This window comes from Crotalus tigris, unplaced genomic scaffold, assembly GCF_016545835.1.
Source record: "Crotalus tigris isolate CLP2741 ecotype Arizona unplaced genomic scaffold, ASM1654583v1 scf7180000019200.1136910, whole genome shotgun sequence".
Lineage (NCBI taxonomy): Eukaryota > Metazoa > Chordata > Lepidosauria > Squamata > Viperidae > Crotalus > Crotalus tigris.
Window position 1 is genome coordinate 509,117 of NW_024097429.1, and position 21,849 is coordinate 530,965.

The following is a 21,849-nucleotide window of genomic DNA, read 5'->3' on the forward strand; positions in this document are numbered from 1 at the left end:
GAGGTTAAAGGAAGGCGGCATGGCACAGGATGAGTGCTGGGAGGCTCAGGGAAGGAGGTGTGATGCAGTCTGAGTGTTAGAAGACTGAAGGTGGGGATTACCACAGTGACTTGTGACCTTCCCTGCCAGGTTCCCCATTGCCTTTCCTTTTGGAAGCCGGCAGGGAAGATTGCAAATGACAATCGCATGAATGTGGGACATTGAAACAATCTAAGTGCAATTTTGTTGCCAAATGCTCGAATCGCAATCATGTGACCATAGGGGTGCTGGGACAGTCAGATTTCCAAGAATCAGTTGTAAGTACCATTCAGTACCGTGACAACTTCTCTTGTTGAACAGGTGGTCAGTAAGCAAAGACTATCTGTATTAGGATGACATGGCTGTTGTCCAGTATTTCAGCACTGTTAAGCTTCATTGAATTGTTAAATACATTGCTTAATTTCATGTGTACTTGATTTTTAACATTTGTTTTTAGGAAGAGCTGTATCTAAAACGTGTGGCAGAGTTGGATGAAATTACCAACGAGAGACATAAATTCAGAGAAGCTTTTGAAGACCTTCGGAAAAAACGGCTTAATGAATTTATGGCAGGATTTAATGTCATAACAAATAAGCTAAAGGAAAATTATCAGATGCTTACACTAGGAGGAGATGCAGAACTTGAGCTTGTTGACAGTCTGGATCCTTTCTCTGAAGGAATTATGTTCAGGTTGTTATTGCATGTAATATTAATTTAAATTAAGCCATTTTAAAAGCAAGATGTGCAAAGCTAAGTATCAAAGAAATCAAGACTTAACATGATTAATCAAATCTAGTGTTCTTAGATTTCTTAATCTCTCATTTCCTATAGAGGTGATTGAAGGTTTTTGTTATAATTTCAATTCAAGGCAGTTTGCTGTATCATTTTTTTAGCTGAAAATTGGGGTAAAGAAATCTTAATTATGGTTAGTAAAAAATAACTTGAAAATATAGTCTGGGAATCTGGCTTATCTTCTCTTCAGAAAATTGGAATTACAATTAATATAAAAAGAAGGAACGTATATCACCTAATATCAGAGGAAGAAGATAAGAGAAGTATGAAAACTTGAGAATTGGTCGTAGTCTTTGTTTTTTAGGGCTTTGCATTATATTCCAATGGAAACATTTTCTTTACTGATATTGGTTAAAAGTCAAAGAGAATTTGTTAATGTTTTGGAATACTTTATCAGTGTTCAAGAATGAAGGATGTTCTACCTATATTCTTATTTAATGACCACAACAGAAATTTGGTTGTTAAGTATGATCTTACTTCAGCTTTGCATCACTTTACAGGCCTGCAAAGGATTGTGAAGATTGGTCATAAAATTACTTTTTCATCACCATCATAACTGAAAATGGTCACTAAGCAAGGCAATTGCTAATTTGCTATATTTTTAAATGTTGATATTTAGAATAATTGTACTATCACTGAAGTCTGAACTTTTTGTTTTTTTGTGAGCCAGTTTACTATAGTGATAAGGTATTTGACTATGAACAGAGAGACTAATATGTCCTTAACTGGGAAACGTCCTTAGGCCCAGTCACTACCTCTCAACCAAACCTATCTCGCAGGTTTATTGTTTGGGAGAAAATAGTATACTTAGTTATAAATACACATTAAAGAAAAATATTTCAAATACAAGGAATTCCAAATCTGTTCTGAAGAGAATGTGAAGCAAAATTCTAAATGTTTAACAATAGAATTTGGATAAAGTCATATTTTTCATTATAAACCATCTAACAAGTTGGCAAGAAAGTATAGTAAGTTCATAGGGGGTGATGACACGAATGAATTAACACTACATGATGGACGTGGGGATAAAATAAGGACTAAGAATGTGAATCACAAAAACTTGTGGGTTTTTTTTTTTTAACCACAGTAACGATATCTAAATCTTGGCCCCTAATTTGCACTACAAAAATAATGATGATTCTAATGTGTCTGAAGGATTAATGGAAAATTATTGAGATGATAGACATAATGTGCTTTTAGTTTGCTTAAAGCATCTTGGTGTTACAGTGAAATTAAGTAAAGCATACATTTGTGACAATCATCTTTCAGTGTTCGGCCACCAAAGAAAAGTTGGAAGAAGATATTTAACTTGTCAGGTGGAGAGAAGACATTGAGCTCATTAGCTTTGGTTTTTGCTTTGCATCATTACAAGCCAACCCCTCTGTATTTCATGGATGAAATTGACGCAGCCCTTGATTTTAAAAACGTTTCTATTGTAGCATTTTACATATATGTAAGTATTACAGAAGTTAACATTCAAACTTCATATACATTAATATCAAGGGAACAGTAGCTGTACATAAAAGTATTGGGAAAAGCTTTTGAACTTTTTGGAAATGTACACCCCCCACAAATTAAAAAAATGAAATATGAAAATAATTTTTCAGAATGTTAGATTAATTAACAACAGCAAAAACTATGGGTACCGATACTGTAGAAAATGCACATGACCAGTATTTTAGTGAATGTATACTTTATATTGTTTCTTTTCAAAGTAACAATATAAAGTTAAAGTTAAGATATCAGACTAGAAAGAAGTGGACCGTGAGTTCAAGTCCCACCATGAAAACAGCTGGGTGACCTTGAGCCAGTCATTCTGTAATCCCAAATTATCTCACAGGGTTGTTGTGGGAAAAAGAAGAGCAAGGTATGTTGTATATGTCCGTTGCCTTGAGTTATGAATATTAATACAAAATTTATTCCAATTTCCAGGAGCAAACAAAAAATGCACAGTTCATCATTATTTCTCTGCGAAACAACATGTTTGAAATAGCAGACAGACTCATTGGTATTTACAAGACTTATAATACAACAAAAAGTGTGGCAACAAACCCCAAAGTTATTGCATCAAAGGGACTTGCTGAACTTGGTTCCACAGAATGCTACTGAATATGGAATTTTCTTTCAACATTATTTTTTCCTAAGATTTTCCTGAAGATTTGCCAATAATTTAATATCTATTTTCTATAAGTGGTTTTTAAATCTGACTTGTTACTGAGTGTTCATTATCTTAAACAATATAGATCTCTTTAAGTGACTGCTTAAAACAGACAGTTCAGATATGACTTTTGGTAGAAGCACTTAGTGATTAAAATGGTGGATTTTTTTAAAAAAAAATACACGCAGCATATTTTTATTTGAATTTGAAAATAAAATTTTGACAAATTTCTCTGTATATTACAAAAACAGTCTAGTAAATAAATAAGTTGATAAACAGTAAAAATATATATAAATAGCAAGCAGAGGCGAGGCTGTGATATTGTGCTAGCTGCAGTATGGTTCTTGGATTTGGTTTGGCATCTCGGATTTGGGGTTGATTTGACAATTAAAAGCTGCAACAAATAATGGTTAAACAGACTCTGGCTCAAACATTTTGTTAACCCATAATCTAAAAATTATTTCACCAATAATATAAAAATTATTGCTGAAATATGTTCTCACTACATTACAAGTATTGCAGAACAAGACACTCTTAATAATGGACAATGGCTGCAATGCAAGGAAAATCACATGTTTCTTAACCAGACTTAATAACCATCAAGTGGATGGTGCTTAAATAAGTTGCTTCCCTTAAATAAGCTGGTAGAAAACTTTTTGTCTCAATGTCCCCAGTTTGGCAGTTTCCCAAAAAGTTTTTTACTCATCCTGGAAAACTGCAGCTAAGGTCCTATCCTGTGCTGGCTCAGATTGTCTTTATAATAAAATCTCTATGGTAGCAATCCCAAGAATTAGGGCAGGGGCCAAGTCCAGAATACATTCTAGGCCACTTGCTAGCTGTTGCCATTGGACCAGTTGTCTCTGCCATGATTGCTGTTGCCATTGGGCTAGTTGTTGTACTGTGATTGCTATTGCTGGTCCTGTTACTCCCACCAGCTCAGGCAATTATTTGTGACAGCGATGAACAAATGGTTCTTTAGACCAGTCCTCAGAAGTTCCAGCTGTTGCAACATCTCTACAGTCATGTGATTGTGATCCAGGTGCTTGGCAACTGGATCACATGACAGCCATTTGTAACCTTTGCTGGTTTGTCCCAAGTGAAGTCAATGTGGAAGGAGGCAGGAAAGGTTGCAAATCATTCCTGTAAGCCACTCCCATTTACAATAATGGACCCCATTATGTAAGATCCCAGGGATCTTGTAGTCTATAGTGCAGTGATGGTGAACCTTTTAGAGACCGAGTGCCCAAAAACTGGCCCCTCCCCTGCCCCGCCCCTGCCTGCCCACAGGACCACTCACCGCCTCCAGGGCCCAGCGCAGATTGCCATGGCAGCCTAGCAGTGCCATGGCAACCACACCCTCTGTCCGCGCCCCACAGCATCAACTGCGTGATGGGGTGTGAGAGCAGAGTCTTGTCTATGCTGCCTGGCTGCCCTGTCCTTGGCTGTGCTGCTCTGTGTGGGCCACACTCAGGGGCAACTCTCCTCCAGGGGTTGCTGGTGGGGTCATAGGGGGAGGCGAGGCTGGAGCAATGGCACGTGTGCCCACAGAGGGCTTCAAGTGCCATCTCTGGCACGCATGCCATAGGTTTGCCACCACTGCTACAGTGCATACTAGCACCACAGTATCATCCTTTTCCATACATACACACTAGTACTGCAATACCCCTACCCCCAGACTCACTCTAGCACTCACCCACTCACGAACCTGCTTGCAAGCCTCTTGGGACTTTCAGATTCCTGCCGGTTTCCCCTTTACTTGTGGGACGCTGACAAAAAGTTACTAGTTGGGAGGTCCTCGCTTAAAGAGAGCAACAGAGACTAACTGGATTACCATTGCTAAGCAATGTAGTCATATGATGTGCTTAGTGATGGAAATTCCAATCCCATTTCCCATCATTAAATTACTTGTATAGATTATGCTGAAGCTTTACAAAATGGTTTGAGTTTTACTTCTGGAGTTCATTCCTTCTGTGAGACGGGTGGCTTTGAAGGCCCTAGTTTGGTCTTACCTGGGTTCTGAAGAAAAAATGTCCTGGAACAACCTCCTCCACTTGAGCTTTATCTTATATTATCTTTTACCATCAAGAAAGCATTGTTCATAGAAAAGGAGAATAAAGAATATGATTTTTGCACGTTTTCCTTTAACTCCATGTTTTTGAATTGAAATAAAATGAATCTTCATAGTAATTTTAAAATTGCTTGTAATATTCCATGTTTCCCAACAAATTAAGGGTGTTCCCAAAATAGAAAAGCAGGTTTATTTCAAACCTGAAACAAATATCACCTTCTCAAATGTTTTACAAAACATTTCAGATAAGCCGCAGTTTGGTAGAAATAAAACTTGGATGTAGGGTGGTGGTCTGGGTTTTGCCTCAAACAAATCATGGGAATTGCCGAATAATTATAAACAGTGATTGTGACAAGGATGGTAGGCATGAAACCTGGTTAGGTGACTTTGGGGTCAGTCACTCTCAGTCCAACTCACCTCACAGGGTGGTGGTTGTGGGAAAAATAAGAGGAAGGAATATAAGGTATGTTCATTGCCTTGAGTTATTTATAAAAATAATAAAGGCAGGATAAAAAAAATCTTTAAAAAATTAGTCATGCTCTACAGCAGACATGTGAAACTCACAAAGTCAAGTGACGTCGCGCAACGTATTGGGACTGTTTTGCCATTGTCAGCAATGGAGTGGGCGCGGCTTCTGCGTGATGTGTCCAGCCCACGGACTGGCAGTTTGACACCCCTGCTCTACAGTGAAATGCAGAAACAATTTCTAAGCAACAAAGATAGTTAACAAAATTTAAATAGAACTCTACACTTGGACGTAATGCTCACCTCACACAAACCTCTATATCAATAAGTGAGAATGAGAACCATCAGATCTGGACATTAAATTGAGTACTGGACACAGAGTAGAGTATGATGGGCAGATAGATGGTAGAGTACGATGGGCAGATGGATGAGTTACTTGTTCTTTCCACACTTAACCCCTGGCTCTTTCAGAGTTCTGAATGTAAACAGTAGTCTATTGCTAGGCAGGCTTCTGTTGGCTCAGAGCCAAGGTTCTTAGGATAAAACTCAACCAACTGCAGCTCTCACAAGAAATTCTAAGCCGTCTCTGAATGTTTTCCTGGCAGTGTCAGATGAAACCCTTCATCTTCACCTTTGGAATTGTACCAGTTTTAAACTTTTATCACAGAAGACAATTTTTAAATCTGCTTTTTGCAGTTAGTTTGATTTGCAATTGGACAAAGAGAGGATGATTAGGTGCGTGCAAGCTGAGATTCAGAGATTCCATTATGGTGAAGTAGCAACTTCTTTACTATAGAAATTTTGGATCGGCAGTAGTTGATCCCTTCTGTAGGATTGAAGGATCTATTACATCAATTCCATTCTTGAAACTTTTAAGACATTCTAGGGATTCTTGTATTCTGGAAAGTTTTTTGCTGGCAGGGTTAGTGATCCTGTCATAGCAGTGTTCCTGATTTCTATATGATATGCACTGTAAAGACAAAACATAGCATAAGGACTTAAGAGGTTCATATTGAGTTATGGGATAAATGAAACATTGGGATTTTCTTCTAGATCACTAAAACAAACTTTTCTCTCATTTGTAGTGTCTGCAACTGTCAAGATTAATAGTAAACACATTTATAGATTCCTCGTGCCCCTGCTACAAGGTGTACTTTAGGCTAGATTTGTTGTTTAAAATTATCGAGTTGTATTTATTTTTCTTTGAAGAGGATCCATTTCTCTGGGGTTGGGCAGCATCCAAATTCGGTAAAATAAATAAAATGCATTGTCCCCCAAATTCAGGAATTGTAACCACCATATTAAAGCAAATCACAAATGATATTTGCATTTAAATCTAACATAGAGAAACAAACATGCATATTGAAAAGATACAATGGTGTTTCTCATCAGTTACAATCTGTCTTACCCAAGAACAGTTTATTTTTTTACACATTTAAAATAGCTTCAGAAATAAATTAATACAATTATAGCTGAATGATTTTTTTATTAATTAAAAGTACAAATTCTGAAATTCTGAATCTTGCAAAACCCACTACAAATTTAAAAATGTGAATGAGAACCAATACTGAGGATAGAGATTACAAATTCCAAAAAAACCTCCCTGATCATCATGCGGCTGCTATAAACCATATATGGTATGAGTAACAGAAAAGAGGCTACTACATTATTTAAAATATATTTTCTACCAGGCTCTTGTGCTCTATGTTTGTTGAACCAACTACAGTTAAGGATGATGACAATATTTACTCTGAAACCACATTTATAGTTTACATTTATTCCTTTTTAGTAATCTCATTTTATGTGGTAACAGCTAAACATCTGTTTTTGCAACATGAAAACATGTTAAACAAGTCCATTAATCTTTATAGAAAATTTGTTAAACCCCACAAACTATTCTGAAGAAGCTGATAGGCTCTGCTATTTTGGTCATTTAATCATTTTCACTGCCATTTGCAGTGAAAAATTGCCAAGACCAGTTCATTATCATTTTCATTTTAAAAAGTATGAAAACCCTTCTGGCAATTTATGATAATTCTGTCAGGTAATGCCAGGTTTATTTCCTGGAAAGTTCACTCTCTCACTATTTAATATTCTACTGTCTTCCAAGAAAAATTAAGGCCTCAGTGAAATATGTATGTAAAATAGGAAGCAGTTATAGGATCATTATTAAAAGAACTATAATGCTTGTTTGAAGTGACAGGCTCAAATCTTTGTGAAATTAAAACTGGAACCCCTGGGAGATTTATTGCAAATGCTGATCATTAAAAAATTGTAAGCTTTATGAAAGCTGAGATGACGTAATATAAATTTTAAATGTTAAGACTAGAAATATAACTTGTTTCCCTACTTGTCAAGATAATCTCTCTCTATAAGAGAGTTAATAAAAATATTTTTTGTCTTTCTTAGGCATGCCATTTGAAACTGAGTAGAAATTGTTAGATGTTTCATCTAACTTTCCTTTTTTCATAAGTAAACACATATAGTCTCCAATATTTATTCCTAACAGGAAAAGCAATTTAAAATAAAGTTTTAGGATAATTAGCACTAATAATTAGCATTAATATATAGTGTATAAAACTATGCATGTGAAGACAACAAGAATATGACCGGAGTAAACCAAGTCAAGTCAAACATTACTTTGATCCCCAAAGAAGAGAATATTTGTAGCTTGAACTGTAAGGTCCCTGGTACCATCTAAACTTGTTCTGCAGACATTTCATTACACAACTAAGGTAGTAACACCATGGTTGCTAGAAGTGAATGGGGTTTGCTCTATGTTTATATACAAATGTCTTGCCCTATCACTGTTGGTGGAAGTGTTCTTATGGTTGATTATGTTACCTAGGGTTCATTAACTTGCAAAACTGCAAAAAAACAAAACAAACCTTGATTCTCACACAATTTTTACATGATCTTCTGTTGGCCAGAGATTACCCCTGCATGATATTGAGAACGGAATTGAATATTTATCCAAATAGTACAGGCTGTTACTCGCCTATTTGCAGTGCTAGGTAATTTTATCCTCTGACGCACCTGACAAAAGACATTGATATCAATTAAACCTTAATTTAACATCAAGCTAAAATTAAATCCATTAGAATTCAGATATTTTTCTTAACAGGGCAAAAAGTTGCTATCAAAAGCAAAAATATTATTCAATTAAATCAGGGGTGTATCATAGTGTTTTCCACTGCTATGTGCAATCTTTTACTTAAATCTTGATAAATTATCTGCAAGGTATCAAAAATATATGGAAAAACTATTTTATTTATGAATGTTAATATATGTTGGCTAAAAGCAACAGTAAGAAAAATAAAAGAAATTAATATAATTGCCAAAGGACTTAAGGACCAGAAGGATTTTTTAGCTGGTCTAGTCTCATTGTCACAATCCTGGGTATACACTTTTTGCTTTGAAATTAGCTTTATTTTGGGAATGAGAATTTTGTTAATCTGATTAAGTTCACTTTTGCTCCACACATCTTTTAATACCTGTCCTATTCGAGGGTGGATTTCAACTGGCTTAATCGTTGGTAATGGTTTTTCCCTCAAAGATTTAACACGCTGACGTATTTCCTCAACTTTCTCCAGAAAATGAAGAGGAGACTCTTCCTCCTGAAATGATGTATTCAGTGACATTAGTTCAAGTTGTTCTTCTCGTATTCCTTTCAACATTTCTATGAGAGGTTCATATTCTGTCTCAATCTGCATATTTACATCATCCAGAGCTGCAAGTAAAGCTTGTTTTTTCTGATCAAGGACATCTCCGAGTCTCTTAAAATATTGCAAAACTGTTTTTTTATCCTCCTGAACAATGCTCCCACATTGAGCTTTCTGTTCTTCAAGATTCTGAATAAGCAAACAAACTTCACTCCAATGTTTGTCTGTCAACTGCTCAAGGAGTCTTCCAGGAGTTTCTTTTTCTTTCATATAGGCACTTTGTAGATCATCTATAGGATGGCCATGATGTTTTCCTATTGTAAGACAATGGCCACACACAAGCTTTCTGTCTAGCAGACAGTAAATATTTAATGGCTGTCTATAATGTTCATTGCAGGTAGCAACTTCAGGATGATCCTCTTGTTGATACTTTTCAATAATAGCCTTTAATGCAAAGTTTACAGGCAAAGATTCAGTACCAGATGGAGGAATTTCAACAATACTTCTACAGTTAGGACACTTCAGAGGAAGCCTTAAAGGTCGCCATATGGAAAAATTGCTTGATATCTGAAGAATACTTTCCAAACAATTTCTACAAAATGTATGTGAACATGGCAGTACACGAGGATCATCAAATATACTGTAGCAAATAGAACAAGTTAATTCCTCTTCAAAATAATGCATTTCCTAAAATTAAAAAAAAATGAGATAGAAATGTAAAATGATTAAGAAATATTAAAATACTGATAGTTCAAAGGAATTAGCTATTACATGATTTAAATGCAAATCTTTAAAAAAATACAAGCAGAATTAGCCAACACAATAAATAATACATGATTAATTCCCACTTTATCTCTTTGGTGTAAGATATTAACCTAATTACTATTTATTTCTAATATTAAATTTGTCTGTAGTATCCAGACCAGACACGTCAAACACAACAGCCCTCGGGCCAGATCCGGTCCACAATGGGCCTAGTTCTGGCCCACAGGGTTGCCCTGGAGAGTCCATGCCACCGTCCGGGGGACTCTCGCATGGTCTGAGAAGGACAGCGAGGCTCCTCTGATGGACGAGGTCCCATCCCCCTCTGCTGCAGATCCCAGGATCCTCCCACAGTCCTGTCCAACCCTCAAGGTGCCCCTGATGCAAGCGACATTGAGCCGGCTGTGCCCACCTTGCCCAGCCAGCCAGCCATGCCCAGCCAGCCATGCGCCCACCTGACGGCAACCACAATGCTGATGCGGCCCTCAATGAAATCGAGTTTGACATCCCTGATCTAAACCAAAAAAAAAAAAAAAAAATCCAAAAATTAACAATAAAATGTTAACAAGAAATGCTTTGCATCTTACACACATTTCATCATTCCATTATTTTTAAAATTAGTTTAACTACTAAGCTTTTATTAGATTTACAGTCAAAGTAAAATCATGAAATAATAATTCAAGAACATAGTGGCAATTTAGCATTCTGCTTTAGTTACCATGTTTTAAGCTAAGCTTAATATTTGTGGGTATAGCCCAGGGGTAGGCAACCTTGGCTCTTTTATGACTCAAGGACTTCAACTCCCAGAATTCTTGAGTCAGTATGGCTCAGCTTGGAAACCTCTCTTTCCCCTCAGCATGACTGGCTCAGGAATTCTGGGAGTTGAAGTCCATGAGTCATAAAAGAGCCAAAGTTGCCTATCCCTGGTATAGCTCAGGGCTTCAGAGAACAAAAACAATACATAAAACTGCCACTATAAAAACAGATAAAAATCTATAAAGCCTGAGTTATTAATATCACAAAAACAAAAGTTGTTTTTTAACTTCCAATAGAGAACAATGCCACTGAAATCCAATTGGTCAAGTAATTAAGCAGGAGCACTCCAAGTCCAACTTGAGGTTGCTTTTTGGCAACATGGGATGAGAAGGCTGGACAAAATTGATCTACTATTCTTATAGATTGATTTTTGTAATTAAGCATTGTTCACTTATTTGTGAAGCAAAAACGTGATTGTTTCGAGAACTGTACATATTTTAGAGAAAGGCAGTTATATTGGGCCAATTGTAATAGAACTTTCAAGTGTCATATAACACTTGAAAAGCTATTGTGTCCACATTTACACATTACAGGTAGAACTGCACACAGTAAACTCTTAAGCAAGACAACAAAGATTTTCAAACAGAAGTAAACAGGTTTCATAGCATAGAGCCTTCTCAGAGAACATACTTTAATCTTTGTTGATCTTCCTCCTAACAATTTTCAAGGCATTTATTATTCACAAGTGAAGAAAGAGCCATAGCAACATTTATCACACAACACTCCCGACAGATGGCCCCACCCAGCCAGCCCACTTCTGGGGCCAAAGTTCTGCAAAGTTCTCCATTCGGGCCTGCATTTTGCAGTCAGGCCTTTCAAGGAGGCCTAAGCAGCTGAGTACCGAGGTATGGATTCAATCCATAGCTTGGTGCTCGGCTTCTGAGGTCTTGCAGAACTGAGCTATGGATTGAATCCATAACTTGATTCTTGGCTGTGCAGGCCTTCCAGAAAGCCCTGTGACTGAGAAATGTAGGCCTGGCTACAGAAGAGGCCTCAGAAGAAGAAGTGGGCTGGCAAGGAGAGGCCTGGCTGCAAGGAAAGTGGGTGTGGGGCAGGTGGGGCAGCTCCACATCCCCAGCCCAGCTTGATTTTTAGGTGTATGCCTCACCCCAAAACTAGGGCTTATTTTTGGTATAGGGCTTATATTAGGCCCACTCCCAGAAATCAAGCTAGGGCTTATTGTTGGTGTAGGCATTACTTTCAGGGAAACACGGTATTCTACTCAAGATTACAAGTGGCAAATTTAACAGATATGCATCACTAGAATATTAATAATTTTATTAAGCTTAATTTCATGTAAAACATCAATTTGATCACCTGTCTGTGATAAGATTCAATGTAATATTTCAAGAAATGATACAATCATTTAATATAATATAACCTTCCCATATTATCATCTTTCCATGAGGGAAGAAAGTTTGAGGAAAATTGTAATATATAAAGTGACATGCATATTTTTTAAGTTCCTAATATAAATAAGTGAATACTACTACCAATGCATCCCCATGTTTTGAGGTTCAATAAAAGGCAAGAATAGATACACCAAACTCTAGATCAAATAGGAACAAGAGGAAGAGAGGTCAATGATAAATGCCTGAGACCCACCTTCAGAAGGTGTTAATATTTCACAAAGGAAAAAAAGGACTATTTTTGCATTTAAAAGTTATACTCTGTGTGACACCTAGGAATTGTATAGCTCTGATACTGTAAAATAGTCTTACATCGTGCTACTGAATTGTTTTTAAAAAATCATTTTGGAAATAAAGACTGGGTAGCACTATTCAAAAGCATTTCCTCTTTTCTAGATTTTCCTCCTTATTGGCATATTTTAATGGAAAGACTCTTCAAAGGAAGGGAAAAGTAATCTGGAGGCATTGTATTATTTTTAACAATTTATTAGATTTTTATCCTGCCTTTATTGCTTTATAAGTAACTCAAGGCAGCAAACATATATAACTACCTAGTAGGGCTGTATTATTATTATCCTTTTCATCCTTCCTATTACCTATTCCTTATTTTCTTATGACTATAACTTTGTTGCTTGTATCTTATGATTTATATTGTTTTATTTAGTATCCTAATATGATTTATCTTGCTTATTTAGTATCCTATGACCATCACTGAGTGTTGTATCTTGCGATTTATGATGAATGTTTTTTTATGATTATAATAATGATTTATCGCTTATTGCTTATATGTACATTGAGAGCTTATGCACTGGAGACAATTCCTTGTGTGTCCAATCACACTTGGCCAATAAAGAATTCAATTCCAATTCTAATCTATTCTTTCTCCTTCCCCTTCCTGCTTCACTCCCCCACAACCCTGTGAGGTGGGTTTAGTTGAGAGTGAGTGATTAACCCAAAATCACCCAGCCAACTTTCATGCCTAAAGTGAGACTGGAACTCAGTCTCATTGTTTCTAGGCCAGCATCTTTACCAGCAGTCCTCAGTCTCCATCCCCAAGCATCTAAATGTTTGACTACAACTCCCAAAATTACAAACCACAATGACCAAATGAACCAAATAAACAATCATATGTTGTAAAAACAGAAGACTAAGGAAAGCTGTTTTCATATTCTTAACAGTTTTATCAATGTATGATCACTGTTAATTGGTGATGGCCAAAAATGCAGATAGTATTAAAAGTACAAATAAATGGAAGATCCAACTGGAATAGCTATACATTTTGAAGGCTCACAGATAGAAAACTAGCACTGGTAGAAAAGAACTATAGGCAGTCCTCAACTTAACAACCATTTGTTTAGTAACCATTTAAAATTACAATGGCACTGAAAAACATATGACCATTGCAGCATCCCTATGATCAAAATTCGGATGGTTGGCAACTGGCGTGTATTTATGACAGTTGTACCGTCTTGGGATCATGTGATCACCATTGGTAACCTTCCCAGTTGGTTTCCAACAAGCAAAGCCAATGGGAGAAGCCAGATTTATTTAATGATAGATTCACTTAACAACTGCAACAGTTCGCTTAAAAACTGTGACAAAAAAGGCTATAAAGTGGAGCAAAACTCATTTAATTGCCTTGTTTAGTAATGGAAAGTTTGGGCTCAATTATGGTTGTAAGTCGAGGACTAACTATACTGCTTGCAAATTTTCTGAATTCATCTAGTTGGCCATGAACCAGCCAGAGAAACCTGAACTGATATTAATCCCACATTAAAACAAAAGGAGGAAAGAAAATGGACTAAGGAAAAATATCCTTACGAGTTACACCTGTTAGGATCGCCTCTTCCCCACATAGTTACATGCGAGGCAAAGCCTCCCACTGAAAGAGCACCTTGTCTAAAGAGAGAGATGATCGTGACAATCACCAGAAAAAAAGTCACACAGGGCGATTGGAGTTTAGCGATGAGCACAAGAACAAGGATGCGGACAACCCCTGCTTTTAAGTAAGCTGTCAGCTCCAGAAAACAAAGGTTTTAGTTAGAAAACTAAGACCTCCAAGGTCCCTTCCAGCTCTATTCTAAAGATACGAACAGTCCGATAAACGTCCTCTTCGCAAACGAAGTCACTAGTGTAGCTCGTCCCTCTCCACACACAGGCCACTGAGGGGCACAACAGCAGTAACGGCCAGGGCCTGAACCCTTCCTCGGTTCGTTCTTAAGCAAACAGGCACGGCGCCGATTCTTTCCCCCCCCCCCCCGCCCGCCGTCGAAGTTCACCTCAGCCTCCCGCCGGATTCCTGAACCGCCAGCAGGCCACCCGTTCCCCCAAACTTCTCCTGCCGCGGCGAATGAGCTCCCCCACCGGAGACGGCATCGGCGGCCTCCTAATGATGCTCCTCCAGCTGCCTCCAATCAGAATCAACAGAAAAAGAGAAAAGAAACGGCCGGCCGCTTCGCTGCTGCGCACGCGTTGAAAGAAGCCAACGTCCTCAAGCCAATCAAAGTTTTCGGAAGGTTTTGTTCAAAAACGAAAGGATCGAGGCGGGAGGGTGGGCTGCGATGCATTTCACCGCGAGATGGCCGTTAACGGTTGCCTGGGTGGGCGGTGCTCGTACGTAATTTGTATGTCTTTGTTGTTGGGCCCGGCTTATCCGCCCGAGGTGTTCTTCTCCTGACGATTTTCTGGAAGACTAAGAAACAAAACGCTCGGATCTGCCTTTCAAACGTTTGAGATTTTAAAATGAGGCGGAAATTACACGCACGGTCGAAACCATGCCGAGATGCTACGAAGTTTGTCTAATTAAGTATGCTATGGTGATGATCGGTAGCAGTGCAGCAAAACAGTTTGCACTGTTTTGTTGCTAAGACTGGATCTGACACCTTTCGCTGGGGAGCCTGGACTGCCCCAATAGGAGTTCAGGTGATGCACTAGGAGCAACGAGACCCGGATTCAAGTACAGTGTCACTTCACTGGGTGGCTTTGGCCAATCAATCATGGCTCTGAGCCCAAGCTATCCCACAAGGGTGTTTACGGAAAAACGGAGGAGGGGAATGCAAGGTAACTCCTATACTAAAAGATGAAAATCTAAAAAAACGAAGTCTCTGACTTGATTGGCATCCTTGATATTTTTACCAGTATATTCGATAAATTATTTTCATCTTTTGCAATAATCTTATTGAAGACTATATGAAATAGATAAAAACAGATGCAAAAAAATCCTAAAAAAACAATACATCAAAAGAAAAAAGAAAGTGCAGAACCTTTCTCTCCAAAAAGGGGGAAAACAGACTGGAAAAAACCTCCCATTCATTCTCTGCGACATTATTCAACATTAACTATTTAGCACTGTCTCTTAAAGTATGGTCAGCTACATCTTCATTCCATATCCCACTCCATTTTAAATAAACTAGTCTCAAATCCTGTTTGTCTTAATCAGCAAAGAATAAGTGTGCCAACAAAAACACCTATTAACATGTATTTTCCTACTTCTGTTTAAAATCCAATCTCAACAAATATTACAAAAAATATTAAACATTATCGAAATAACTCTATATTGAAAATACTAACAAATATTACCAAATATTACCAACTAACCTATTACATTCAATTAAACATTTCCAAAGTGAAAACTTTTCAGTCAAAATAAACATTAAACATCATCAAAGATAGCAATGTCTTATATACGGTAGTTAGCTGCTTTTCGCATTCTTTGACCAAGAATGATTTTGTCAATGCCAACGATGTTCAAGTGGTACTCCAGTTCTTTTGGGATTGCACCTAAGGTACCGATCACTAGTGGTACCACCTTTTGGTGTGTTTTTTTTTGGCCACATTCTATTTCTACTTGCAGGTCTTTGTAGTTATCTTCTCCAATTTTTCTTCTATTCTGCTGACTTCAGGTACCACCATGTCCACTATCCAGAGTTTTTTTGTCTTTCTTATCTGAGGTGTTACGTAACAGGTAGCTGTCTGTTTGAATTCTAAAGTCCCAGAGCAATTTAGTTTCTTCATTTTCAGGAAAAAAAGTTCAGATTCAGAAAAAAATGTGAAAATGGAAGACTCAAAAACAATAGTAAAATAGTAGAAAAAACTCAGATTTGTTTTCTTTTTTACGACTCTGTAATCTTTACTTTGGGGGTTGGGGCACTGAATAAAGCTGAGTATTTATTGACAGGATGCCCTTCCAGATGCCTATACAGAGTTTGCAGCAGATGCTTTCTCTTTGCACGCTAGTAGAGAAACATCTGTCCCTGCCTAAGATTGAACTCTCAACCTTCTGAGTGTGAGTGTCTTCACCATTAGCCCGCCCCACTGTCCTGCTGAGGTGGTAGAAAAAAAACTCAGATAACAATTGGAAATATAGAGGAAACAGATGATATAAATTACAGAAATGATAACAAGTCACACTGTTGAGGAAAAGCATGCATTGGCTGATTATGTAAAAGGCAGCCAAGCACAAGCGTTGATGCAAGTTAAACATTAGAACTTACTGAATGAACAGGACACAAAACATGAATATCAAAATAAGTAACAACATGAATAGAATGTTGGCAAAAAAAAGCATTATATGGTTTATTTCTACAAAAAAATCAAGGAGAAAAAGATAAGACCTGCAAATGCCTTACAAATGGAATATTTTTAAAAAACTAGATTGCTCAAAAGCAAACTATTCTAAGTAAAGCAATCAAAACCAAAACTGAAAATGATTCAAAGTACAGATTGTGTAAAGAAGCATGCAAAAAAGGAGCACAAACTGATTATAAACAATAACATAACAGAGTCGCCAAAATGATTCACTTGAAAATCTGTAAAAATTATCATGTGCCAATAACAAAAAATTGGTGGGAACATATGCTGAAAAAGCAATACAAAGAAGCAGGTTAAAATATTGTGGGATTTCTGAATACAAATTGATAAAGTCTTGGCACATAACACACCAGGTTTAACTGTGGCTGGAAAGAAAAATGTGGACAATTGATGTGGCAATATTAGGGTTTAGTAGAATAGAAGACAATTGTAAAACCTCACAAAATATAACACTGTAGCTTTCCTATATAGTAGCTGCCACATAGAATCCCAGAAGCTGATGTCATTTTGGAAGAGGCCATAGTTCTTGTGATCTGAGAATTGTGGTTGATTCCAGAATGCCATGAGGTAGCTTTGTATAAGAAGGCTGTGTGGTGCATCGACTGGGCGCTCTTTTGAAAAGATGATCTTTGGAAGATGTAAATGAAGGTCTGGCGCAAAAATTTCAAGGATGTGAGGCCTAGCTAGGCAGGAAGCAGGCCCAAAACTATGGGGACCTAGCAGAGTGAAAGAAGGCCCAAGGGACCCAACTGGGTGAGATGGAGGTAATTTCAGTGTCCCTGCAGCTGGTCATAAGGGCAGCCAGCATAAACAAAATGCTCAAATTGTGATCATATTACTGTGGGGGCACTGCAGCAACTGTAACTTTGCTGAACAAATGGTCTTAAGTTGAGGACTACATGAACTCTTTAGTTGTGCTTTTTCAGTGTTGACTTTCATATGTGCCATCTTTCAAACAAGAGATCTAGAACAGCAGTTCTCAACCTGTGGGTCGCGACCCCATTTGGGGTCGAACGACCATTTCACAGGGATCGCCAAACAACGCAGTCTGCCATTTTTCCCCCTTTTTCTTAGCTTTGCTATTCCCTTTTATTCTATTGACTTTTGAAAGCCAATAGAATAGACTCTCTTGAATAGAGTCTAATTCTATTGGCTTTCAAAAGCCAATAGGAATTGTCCAGGCTGTCTCTGCCCTGCTGAGCCTGCCAAAAGTCCCATTCTGCAAATGGTACTGCAAGTTGTCTGCAGCAAAGGTGAGCTGTCTGGAAGTTTCCACCCCTCCCTGCTGAGCAACTTCTAAAAATGTAAGTAAAAGAGGACCAGGGGTGGGAGGTGGGAGGCTGGCGGACGCAGGGAGGGTTGCTGGCACACGTGGGGCCCGGCGGGTGCCTTACCTCCCTTGGGCTGGGCCAGCTGGTGGCCCAGCCAGTGGTCGGCCTGCTCCGTCTCTGCCGCTTGCCAGCTACGCCTCGGCTGGCGCAGGGGGCGGCACCATGCATGTGCAGCGCTCCCGGGCAGGGAAAGTCCTCGACTTACGACCGGTTGGGTAGTCCTCGACTTATGACCGGTTGGGGTCACAGCATTAAAAAGGTTGAGAACTACTGATCTAGAATATTCAACAGTAGGTGAGATCACATTTTAGTCAGGTAACTTAACACTCTTGAGGCAATCTGCTTGAGCAACTCACAAGGACCATAAGCGTTTTTAAATTTGGGGCATACTGGCCTAAGGAAGGTTATAATCAATTTGATAAATCTTTTACATAGAATATACTGCTGCTGAACAATTAGTGAATACTAAAGTATTTTCAGAATGTTAAAGATACAGGAAATATTTACCCACTTTTCCAATAGAAATGTGGGGAAATTATATTTGATAACCACTTCTAACTGAACAACCAGTGGCTATGACTGAAATAAGCAAACTAGGTATCAAAAATAAATTTAAGACAATATGATATGCTTAGAATTTTTAAAACATTCTTTTCTGACTACAAGATGTAACAATGCAGAATATTTTCACCTCCAATTCTGCAGGAAAAGATGTCAGTAACACCAGTGGGTATTTATGTGGCATTGACTGTGATCTCCCATCTACAGGACTTTATAAACAAAGACTTCATATTTATTTTCTCTATGCCCTGGGCATTTAACGTATTTTGAGATATCCTAAAGCAGGGCTTTTCAACCAATGGTACGGGTACCATTTGTGGTACATTGGCACCTGGCAGGTGGTACGCGGCCATCCTAGAAAAGTTTTAGTGGGGGAGGGGAATGAACTGAACCAATGGCAGCACCGCACAAGCCTGAGCAAGAGATGGCTGGAGCTGCAGGGCTGTCAGGCTCAGCGGAAGCGCCAGGATCAGTGCCAGATTGGTGCTTCTTCGGGGCTGTCAGGGCTCAGTGGAAGCGCCAGGATCAGCGCCAGGCTCCAGCTGGAGCTCGGCGGCGCTGATCCTGGTGCTTCTGCTGAGCCCAGAAGAAGCACCAATCAGCTGGAAAGCAGCACTGATCCTGGCGCTTCTGCTGAGCCCAGAAGAAGTGCCAATCAGCTGGATTGTTGCAGCATCTCCAGGGTCTTGTGATTTACATTCAAATGCTTGGCAACTGATTCATATTTATGACTGTCACAGTGTCCCAGGGTCATGTGAAGTGACCCAAAAGCTGTTGCAACCACCCAACAGATGGGGGAATAAAAACCAAACACCCCCACCCACCCCTGCTGCCAATCCTCAACAGAAATGCTCACAACAATGAAAACCTTGGACAGGAGGAAGAGCGCCGTCGGGCGGACAGGCAGGTGTCTTGCTCAGCTGTGTCTTGGGGGGCATTTTTTTCAGTGCTATTGTAACTTTGAACAGTCACTAAGTGAACTGTTGCAAGTTGAGGACTACCTGTACTTTATCACTCCCCCCCCCCTTTTTTGACACCTTGCTAGGCAACTGGTGGTACTCAGATGTTGCCATATCCTAAAAGTGGTACAATGGGTGAAAGTGTTGAAAAGCCCTGTCCTAAAGTACAAACTCTGACATATTGAGAAATGTTTGCTATAAGTTTGAAAAAGCAAATAATGATATACTTTTGCCACTGTGTCATAAATAATATTTATCTTTTCAGAGTATATGAGCATCTGCCTTTACTGATAAAATTAATTGTATATTTTATAACATGCCATAAAAATTCTGAGAAATTATCTGGAATTGTGTCTGGACAGTTAAAATCCTTTTTTGCAATCCATTAGTTTCAGAATAAATGTTCTGATAATACAAATCACTCTTTATTCAGTATGTTATCTGATGTGTTTTTTTTATGCTCTAATGAAGAACAAGTTGCCATTTTACACAATAGTGAACACAAGCTAATCTTCTGCACAGCTCCATTAAACTTACAAACTTTCCTTTTTCTGAAATAAAGGAATTTTAATCTTTATTTATAAAGATTTTTAAAACTATTGTTTGGAAGGCCAAAAGCAAAAACTAAACAAACCGTTGGTGTAACGGTCCAAATATTACCTAGAGCTGTGGTGGCGAACCTATGGCACGCCTGCCAGAGACAGCACTCGGAACCCTCTCTGTGGGCACGCGCGCCGTCACCCCAGTCCTAGACCTTCATCTGGGTTTTATAAAATCTTTTCGCTTTAGGCCTCCGCCACTGTGTGCCAAAAAAAAAAAAAGGTGCAATCAATCAACTTCTCACGAAAAAAAAAGATCTCGCTAAGTTGGAATTGATTGAACTTTTTAGTCCCACCCAGTCTGCTGTTACCACCACAGCCATGCCCACCCAATGGACCACACCCACCCAATGGACCACGCCCACCCAATGGGCCATACCCACCCAGCACCCAACGATACATAAGTGGGTTTTGGGTTGCAGTTTGGGCACTCGGTCTCTAAAAGGTTCGCCATCACTGACCTAGAGTAAAATTGAGTCAAATCTGAGTATCAGGTTGATACACTTCTGTTTGATATATATGGTACCAAAATATTGTAAAATATTTCCATGGTGGCACAGTGGTTAGAATGCAGTATAGCAGGCTAACTGCCCACTGCCAGAAGTTTGATCCTGGCTGACTCAAGGTTGACTCAGCCTTCCATCCTTCTGAGAGCAGTAAAATGAGGATCTAGATCAGGGGTGTCAAGCCACCAGCCTACAGGCCGGATGCATCACGTGGAAGCCGTGCCCATCCCATTGCCGGCAATGGCAAAACAGTCCCGATACGTTGTGTGATGTGACGTGACGTCGCGAGTTTGACATGTCTGATCTAGATTGTTGGAGGCAATATGCTGACACTAGTGTAAACCATTCAGAGTGCTGTAAAGCACTGTGAAGCAGTATATAAATTTAAGTGCTATTGCTAAACTGTATTAATCAAGCATTTAAATTTAGTCAGAATCTGATAGTGTGACAGATTTAACAAACTCAGAAAATTGGGGAAATTATATTCAATACCAGACATATGAGCAACCCTACACATGGGTGTGCCTCTTGGATATTCTCGGGGTGGACTTCCATCTCCCAGAAGCTTCAGCAATTTCATGAGTTATTCCATATTATCTTGAGATGTCCAGATTGAAGAAGCTTGCCATAAGCTGTGTTTGCACATTAATCATACTGCTTTCCTTTAAATGCTGGAATTTAGCAGAGTTTTGATTTTGTGGCAAGTTAGGCCTGGTTAAATTGCAATACTGGAATTAATTATACCACAAATCTCTAGGCCCTAGGGTATCATAAATTCAGAAAACATATATCAACAATATTTCAGGATAATTAAGTTTAGAAGAATCCAGATTATATTGAAGAAAAATGTTCATAGAACATCTCCCCATTATCATTTATAATGGACATGTTTCATCTTTTGGATAAGGAAACTGGAAAAAATAATGTATATTCAAGTAGATATGGAATAAAATGCTTCTTCAAGTACCTATTCTCCAACTGTTTACGGCTTTAGGGAATACCATCATTGGCCAGGATAAAAAAATAATAATAAATAGTTCTATTGGAAAGCAACTGATTGAAATTATACAGTATTTGAAACTTTGAGACTTGAGACACTTTGTTTCTTGATCCCAAAATACACTTGTGTCTGGAACAAACTTGTCAGATATCA

At 38.5% G+C, this 21,849-nt stretch overlaps 2 protein-coding genes across 7 annotated transcripts in view; one reads left to right on the forward strand and one right to left on the reverse strand.

Moving 5' to 3' along the window:
* Nucleotides 1-3,383, forward strand: part of SMC4 (structural maintenance of chromosomes 4) — a 44,390-nt gene extending 41,007 nt beyond the window's left edge. The window contains exons 23-25 of the mRNA XM_039361096.1: nt 476-708; nt 2,080-2,263; nt 2,743-3,383. Coding sequence (XP_039217030.1) covers nt 476-708; nt 2,080-2,263; nt 2,743-2,919 — 594 coding nt within the window. The 3' untranslated portion in view covers nt 2,920-3,383. The remainder of the gene's footprint in view (nt 1-475; nt 709-2,079; nt 2,264-2,742) is intronic.
* On the reverse strand, nt 2,944-14,902 carry TRIM59 (tripartite motif containing 59). 6 transcript variants are annotated; one of them, XM_039361106.1, is made up of 3 exons: nt 10,338-10,393; nt 8,996-9,850; nt 2,944-6,471 (listed from the first exon to the last, which is right to left on the reverse strand). In XM_039361106.1, exons 1-3 carry the CDS (start codon nt 10,356-10,358, stop codon nt 6,292-6,294), a joined length of 1,056 nt encoding a protein of 351 aa, XP_039217040.1. In that variant the 5' UTR covers nt 10,359-10,393; the 3' UTR covers nt 2,944-6,291. The 6 variants fall into 6 exon arrangements, 5 of the variants coding, with proteins under 5 accessions (XP_039217040.1, XP_039217039.1, XP_039217041.1 ...); XR_005558840.1 differs by having other exon boundaries at nt 6,341-6,471; nt 8,390-9,850; XM_039361105.1 differs by lacking the exon at nt 2,944-6,471 and adding an exon at nt 14,430-14,900 and having other exon boundaries at nt 6,902-9,850; nt 10,381-10,439.
* Nucleotides 14,903-21,849: the final 6,947 nt, after the last annotated feature.

Bases quoted from the DNA above. Each gene is read 5' to 3' on its own strand.
- TRIM59 (XM_039361107.1), bottom strand. From the start codon at position 10,358: ATGGCTGGCTGGCTGGGCAAG. The intron at 9,851-10,337 runs GTGGGCACAGCC...TTTTAATTTTAG, and splicing joins TGGCTGGCTGGCTGGGCAAG to GAAATGCATTATTTTGAAGA.